The sequence below is a fragment of the Medicago sativa genome, chromosome 5 (assembly GCF_051527215.1).
Source record: "Medicago sativa cultivar Bolivia chromosome 5, Bolivia_mono, whole genome shotgun sequence".
NCBI classification, from domain to species: Eukaryota; Viridiplantae; Streptophyta; class Magnoliopsida; order Fabales; family Fabaceae; genus Medicago; species Medicago sativa.
The window spans coordinates 9,723,907-9,731,534 of record NC_140753.1 but is presented as its reverse complement, the minus strand read 5'-3'; the positions used below and the strand labels follow the sequence as shown (position 1 = coordinate 9,731,534).

General features: G+C 32.8%; 1 protein-coding gene across 2 annotated transcripts; it reads left to right on the top strand.

The window, feature by feature from the left end:
* The first annotated feature begins 1,434 nt into the window (after positions 1-1,434).
* LOC146919832 (CDPK-related kinase 5-like) lies at positions 1,435-6,265 on the top strand. Of its 2 annotated transcripts, XM_085713224.1 has the most exons (11): positions 1,435-2,024; positions 2,766-2,896; positions 3,079-3,120; positions 3,241-3,349; positions 3,797-3,875; positions 3,960-4,256; positions 4,331-4,443; positions 4,963-5,070; positions 5,153-5,215; positions 5,312-5,479; positions 5,869-6,265. In XM_085713224.1, exons 1-11 carry the CDS (start codon positions 1,509-1,511, stop codon positions 6,004-6,006), a joined length of 1,764 nt encoding a protein of 587 aa, XP_085569350.1. In that variant the 5' UTR covers positions 1,435-1,508; the 3' UTR covers positions 6,007-6,265. The 2 variants fall into 2 exon arrangements, with proteins under 2 accessions (XP_085569350.1, XP_085569349.1); XM_085713223.1 differs by having other exon boundaries at positions 3,797-4,256.
* Positions 6,266-7,628: the final 1,363 nt, after the last annotated feature.

The window sequence follows — 7,628 nt, the reverse complement described above, 5'->3', positions numbered from 1 at the left end:
AACTACATACTGAATGCCTCATTGATTCATTCAATACACGATACAAATTTTAAAATATTTGGTCCCAATATTGCTAAGGTGATGATATTAAGGTAATTTTTCACACTCAAACCTCTTGCAGAAAAAAATCAACCAGAGTTGGTTGAAATCATTTCTATCAATGACAACAATGTTACTTCATTTTTAATCAACTTTTCTGTTTACAATTAATAAAAGTAATTAGTTATTAGATTAATTTCTTAAGTAGAATATAAATAAATATATTCTCAAGAGTTTAAACAAAGGTTGTGATGAGATAGTGCCAACTCTGCAAAAATGATCAAATGTCGATCAAGAAAGCAACATTAGATGAACACATATGTGGGGAGCTAAATAATGTTGATGGCGTGGTGAGTGGGAAGCAAGAAAAATACACAATTAATTTGTTTCGAGTCTTCAGAAGAATTTTTCAAAATTCGAAACAGAGGGAATAAAACCGAAAACATAGTAACGATATATGATGATAAAAACAAAACAATGATAGCGAATGAATGAAAGATGCACGGGGGACCAATTTGGAATTATTCACCAAATTATTTATTTATTTTGAATAATGTTTGTATCTTGAAATTTTGATAGCGGTGGTACGAACGAGTGAATGGATTCTTCTGGTTGGCATTTATACCAGAAGGGTGATTCATTCAATAAAATCTTATATACGACAAGAAAAATAATATTGTGACTTTAAGATTATGCATACTTCATCATATCATAAATTTAAACTTTGAAAAGGAATATAACCTACTGATTTACTAATATTGTGACTTTTGTTATTAAAAAATGGAGTGATTTGAAAGTTTTGAAATAATAGAGGATGAACTCTACTTATGAATCAACTTTCAATAAGTCTAAATCCAAATATTTGTTGAGAGCATGTAAACAATAATAGTAACTGGCACTGCTAGTTTACTAATATTATAATACTTGTCAATAAAAAATTAAAATAGTGATTCACTCTACTTGAGTGGTTTAAACTTTGACGTTTTAAACAATCTATAATGAAATGTCAAAGGAGTTGATCATTTTGTTAAGATAAACAAGTCTAAGGAACACATATCAAACCCAAATATGAAGTCATGGACGGTTTCAAATTTCAATAACTCATAATTGTTTAATTTAATGCAATTATTTACTTTATTGTCTTAAAGGAATACCTCACCTTGAGTCGTTACCAAGAAAATAAATACTAATAAAAATAAATCACCGAAATCAAATCTTATACCAGTGGAGTATTTTTGTTTTGTTTGTTAACTTTTTCAATGTTCCTTTCTTTCTTCATCACCTTCTGAGGTCCCACCATTTCCAAAAACACACACACACACTCTCCGTGATCAACGAACCTAACCAACTTCATTTCATTCCCCACTACTAACTATAAACCATATTCACCTTTTTAATTAATTCAACCTCATCCATTTTCTTCTCTCTATTCATCAACATTACAAAATTTACATTAACAATTCAATTCAATGGGTTTATGTACTTCAAAAAATCTCACGAGTCATTCCTCTCACAATTTCAACACTGAACTTCCTCAACAAAACTCCGTCACACTTAACGGTAGTTCTGAACCTCACACAAACTCCGTTACTGTCAATGGCGAAAACTCTAACGAAACAGAAGCCGTTAAGCGATCTCCGTTATTCCCGTTCTACACTCCAAGTCCAGCTCATCAATTCTTCTCTAAGATGTCTCCGGCAAGGATTTTCAAGCGGCCGTTTCCTCCACCGTCTCCGGCGAAGCATATAAGATCGCTTCTAGCTCGCCGGCGTGGCTCTGTTGAAGTGTCGATACCGGAAGGTGGTGAAGAGGAGACTGTGGTTGCGCTTGATAAGAATTTTGGATTTTCCAAGCATTTTGGAAGTAGATATGAGGTTGGAGATGAAGTTGGAAGAGGACATTTTGGATATACTTGTGCTGCGAGGTTGAAGAAAGGTGATCGCAAAGGTCAACAAGTTGCTGTTAAAGTCATCCCCAAAGCTAAGGTTCTCATGCAAATCAATCACTATTTGAACGTTTATATGAGATTAAGCATGTTTGTATTTGACTTATTTCAGCTTATCTACTAATACATAAAGGATTTGTGATCTACAAAACACTGACACGAACATAGACATTGACATCGATAATAATTTGAAGAGAAAAAAAAAAAAAACACAATCACATGCGACACTGTTATGTCTGACACTGACATGTTTCGGACACCGGACACGACTTTTATCAGAGGCATTCTTTGCTACAAAGCTTGTGCTACGATTTGGGAGAGTTTATGGAAACGAGTCATTTTCAGCATTTTTCCTAAAAACAACTTATAGTTTGTTTATATAAAAACATTTTGAATTTATATATATGAGCCTGTTTGGATTTGTTTATTTGAGTTAATTTACTTGCATGAACACTTGTGAAACTATTTGGGAGAATTTTTTATGAAAACAACTTTTGACGTGTTCATAAGCTGTTTTCAGCTTATTTTCATAAGCTCTCTCAGGTAGCTTATCATAACAGCTTATAGCGTATATGAAAATAATTTATCTTGATTTTATCTTTTGTTATAGAAATTGTTTATACATAAGCGCTTATTATGATAAATGCTTATGTTATAAGCTCTAAATTAAGTTGTTTATCCAAACAGGGTTATATCGTATACTTATATGATACGTACTTATGCTTACACTGTTTATCCAAATATGTCCGTTGTGTTTTTAACTTTTATGTTTTAATTGTAGATGACATCTGCTATTGCTATCGAGGATGTGAGAAGGGAAGTGAAAATATTGAGAGCTTTGAATGGACATAAGAATCTAGTACGATTCTATGATGCTTATGAAGATCGTGATAATGTCTATATTGTAATGGAGTAAGCTTTAACTATGTTTCTCCTATGAGTTGAATGCCGCAGTTCATCTTTTGTGAAATATTTGATTTACAATACTACCTATATATTTTGTCCTATATTTTTGGATGAATAAGTAAGGACAATTTAATTGTAATGATTCTCTTATAAACAAACAATCCTTCTTAAACTCTTTCATCTTCCAGATTGTGTGAAGGTGGAGAGCTGTTGGACAGAATATTATCAAGGTATTTATTTAGTTAGTTTTGAGATATAAAATATTTAGAATGTTTAAAATTTAAGTTGTTGAGTGATTGAAAGAGGCAAAATAGTGTGCTTGATTTTAAATTAGTTTTGTGCTCTTTCAGAGGTGGGAAGTACACGGAGGAAGATGCAAAAGCTATCCTGAGACAAATACTGAATGCTGCTGCATTTTGCCATCTACAGGGTGTTGTGCATCGAGATCTTAAACCTGAGGTCAAATATATTTGCAGTTTTTAATATTAATTTTTTACTTGTACATCATATTATTGAGCCCAGCTATTTAGCTTAAGTAATTAGACATTCAAATGTAGGGGTATAAGGTTAGTTTGGTGGCTGGGGGGACGAGTTAAGGAGCGGAGTGATAAGGAGGTCTAGGATTCGAACCACACTCCCAGCATAATACTAACAATTATTAATATTGTCCTTTTAAGATAATAGACACTCAAATGTACGTGTTGAAGTATCTTTTGCATTTAGAAAAGACCCTTTCTTTTTATGTGAATTTTTTTTATCCTAGGGGTGGGGGAGAGGGGGTAGTAGAATATGGCTATATGAATATGATGGTTATGATTTTTGCTTGATTTGGCCTGTGAGACTTGCCTCCTAATTCTTACCGGGCATTAACTTTAAAGTTCTAAATATGGCTAATTTTTGGATCAGAACTTCTTGTTCGCATCCAATGACGAGAACTCAGAACTGAAGGCTATAGACTTTGGGCTGTCGGATTTTGTTAAACTTGGTATGCTTGCCCTTTCACGTATATCGCGTGCCATTTATTATCATGGAGATGCTTTGTTTTCTGACTTCTCATTTTGCTTTATAGATGAAAGGCTCAATGATATTGTCGGTAGTGCATACTATGTGGCTCCTGAAGTTCTACTTAGAGCTTATAGTACTGAGGCTGATGTCTGGAGTATTGGAGTGATTGCGTATATTTTATTATGTGGCAGCCGTCCGTTTTGGGCTCGGACTGAGTCTGGTATCTTTCGTACTGTATTGAAATCTGATCCAAGTTTTGACGATCCTCCTTGGCCTTCTCTATCAGATGAGGCAAGCGATTTTGTTAAGAGATTACTAAATAAAGATCCAAGGAAAAGAATGAGTGCAGCACAAGCATTAAGTAAGTTTCTTGGCGATTATTGTTGGCTCTCATTCTTCTATTTCTTTTTTGTTACTCACAATTGTGTACTGCAGGTCATCCGTGGATTAAAGACTATGATGATACGGAAGTACCTTTGGATATTTTAATTTTCAAGCTCATGAAGGCATACATGCGCTCTTCTTCTCTACGAAAAGCTGCTTTAAGGGTGTGTCTCTTTATATAAATCCTTGCCTGACTTTAAAAAACTAGATTTTGACTGTAAAAAAAAAAAAAACCTGATTTTGATCCAGAATGAGCCTCTATTGAAATGTATGTCCTGTTACTCTCCAACCTTGATTTTCACCACTGCAGTACTGCCACTCTTCTTCTATTAATATGATTAGATTTTCACCAAGTGTTTATGTTGAAGCTAATGTTCAAATTGTAGCTAAAGTTGATTGTTTTCCAAATATTGAGTAGCAGCCCTGCCAAACTTTTCAGAGTTTTTCTTTTTCCAACATGGCAGACTCAATTTCTTTTTCTATAGATGAAATGAGTTTTGGAAGTTTGAAGTTAAAGATGTGACAAAAAAAATTACCTATACTTTGTTTCCTTTCAAACCATTAGGCGGAGCAAGTCTTTCTGCTATTTTGTTTTTTTTTCGTCTTTTTTCTTTTGGTTTATAACAATCTATGTACTTCTCAGTAACTTATCAAAAATGTTATTTCCATGGGCATTGGGACAGGCTTTGTCTAAGGCATTAACTGTGGATGAGCTAATCTATTTGAAGGAGCAGTTTGCACTTTTAGAACCTAACAAAAGTGGCACCATTAACTTGGAAAATATAAAAGCGGTTGGTATTTTGTTTCATTTATTTTTTTATGCATGCTATTGGGAGGAAGGTGTTTATCATCTCACAAGTTTGAGTTGCTCAGGCCTTTTCAGTAAATGCAACAGATGCAATGAAGGAGTCACGCATTGCCGACTTTCTGGCATCAGTAAGTGCTGTGATTTAACTGTAGAATACCTCTATAAACTAAGAAAGAGAATTTTGTGGCCACAATAGTTATTGATACAAATAATCTGGGTGGCAGCTTAATGCATTGCAATATAGAAGGATGGATTTTGACGAGTTCTGTGCAGCTGCCCTTAGTGTTCATCAAATTGAAGCACTCGACCACTGGGAGAAGCGTGCACGTTATGCCTTTGACCTGTTTGAAAAGGATGGAAACAAGGCCATAGTCATTGACGAATTAGCTTCGGTATGCTTGATTTGACTATAATTATAAGTTAGACATGTTTAAACTTCTCATGGTGCTGCATTTTGATCTCAATATATGAAGTTTCTTTATTCCTCATAATCTACTTTTCTAGCTACATTTACATAATGCCTAGTGGTTGCTAAATTAATAGAATGTAAAGGTCAATATTGTTGTAGATATATTGCAAGAAAAGAAACTAGCTTTTTTTTTTTTCTTTCCTTTTTTCTAAATTAGTTTCAGTTGATATAATGTTTATAAGTTAGTAAATGTTGTCTTTTCATTAGCAGTTTATGGAACTATCTGGTTTCGCTTGAATTTAGTAAACAATGGTCACTTTTAATAATTATGGAACTACATTTCTGATGAATGGTTTAAACTGAAATAATCAGGAGCTTGGGCTTGGTCCATCCATTCCTGTTCATGCTGTTCTTCATGATTGGATTCGGCACACTGATGGGAAGTTAAGCTTCCTTGGATTTGTGAAATTGTTGCATGGCCCATCAAGAAGTCTTGCAAAAGTTCAATAGAAACTTTGGAAGCTCGGTACAATACAAAGCACAAGTTCTCTCTTTTTTCTTTTTACCATTTGAGTTAGTTAAACCTTGCCATAGGAGTTTGCGTTTTCCACTGTAAAGTTGTAGTGTGTTAAGTTACAGGTGAGAATATGTATGTTTGTTATTAAAAGGGTACACTTATATATTGTAACACATTCTGAGTTTCAGAATTGAAAAATGACAGTCTTGTCCACTTGCATCCAGAGCTGAATGAAAGAGGTTTTTGGAGCTCTTTTTAGTCTCTTAACATCATTTTAGATTTTGGTTTTTGGAATAAGCAATTACTAAGTTGCAGATGCTATTCCTGTTGGTAATCTGGCAGCAACTGAAATTGTAATGCACTGCAGTTTCAAATATGCACCAAGTCGTGACAAAATGGTTTACCTTATGAAACAAAACACAAGATACAAAGACTAAGGTATATTTGAGGTCAAATTGTTAGTTTTAACTTGAGTGGATAAGCTTGTAGGATTAAAATAAAGTAATTTGCTGGAAGTACTTGTTTGTACTTCATCCACCATTTTTCTAAAAAAAAGAAGGTAAAGTAAGTTGGTAACTGATGGTTTTGCAAAATCCTATACTTTAACATATTAGCTAGTATCTTATTCTCTCATTTTTATTTGCATTATTTTAATTAAATTAATTTTATTTTAATTTTGAGGTAATTATATAAATCTAACTGTCAATTAAAAATATAATTTTATATTATTTGTTAATTCAATTGCTAATTTATCTTTTCACCAAAAAAATAGCTAATTTATCCCACCTTTTCTAATTTAATGTGCTAACTATCATCTAGTTTGCATCAATTATCTTATTTAACGTTGGCAAGTCATATACCAAATGGTCGATAAAGTCATACGAAAAATCGCTATAATCTCGAGCCTGGCTAATGCTCTTAGAGAGTGATAAATATAAAATCATTTATAAGTGTTTTTAAGCTTAGTGTTCTCTGTTGAGTAATGTGACTTTTATTGTTTGTTTAACAAGATATATTTTTGAACTTATAACTTATAATTTATGTCACCGTAAGCATAATTCAGTTGTAGGATATGCATTATTATATGCAGGGGCCGTGGTTCGAATCCCGAACACCCCACTTATTCACCTTGAAAAGGTGAATTCGTGAATTCTAGCCACTAAACTATTTAGTAACAACTCATTTATTGACAGTAACAACTCATTTATTGACAAGCGTATAACATTTATTGACAAGCGTATAACTTATTTTTATTAGCTTATAACATTATTGACAAGCGTATAACTTATTTTTATTAGCTTATAACATTTTTGATAACCTAAGTCAAGTAGCTTATAACTTATATTCATTTATTGACAAGCGTATAACTTATTTTTATTAGCTTATAACATTATTGACAAGCGTATAACTTATTTTTATTAGCTTATAACATTTTTGATAACCTAAGTCAAGTAGCTTATAACTTATATTTTTCCTCCAAATTTTATACATATTATTTTAATTGAAAAAATTTAATATTCAACAAATATGCTTTTTATGTCATTTCACATTTATAAGTTAGTTCAAGTGCTAACTCAATCAGCTAATTTATGCACTATCAACTATAAGTCAACCG

Excerpts from the sequence above, each read along its gene's own strand:
- LOC146919832 (XM_085713223.1), top strand. The coding sequence starts at position 1,509 with ATGGGTTTATGTACTTCAAAAAATCTCACGAGTCATTCCTCTCACAAT. Across the intron at positions 3,121-3,240 it reads TTGGACAGAATATTATCAAG|AGGTGGGAAGTACACGGAGG; the intron begins GTATTTATTTAG and ends GTGCTCTTTCAG. Across the intron at positions 4,257-4,330 it reads GAGTGCAGCACAAGCATTAA|GTCATCCGTGGATTAAAGAC; the intron begins GTAAGTTTCTTG and ends TGTGTACTGCAG.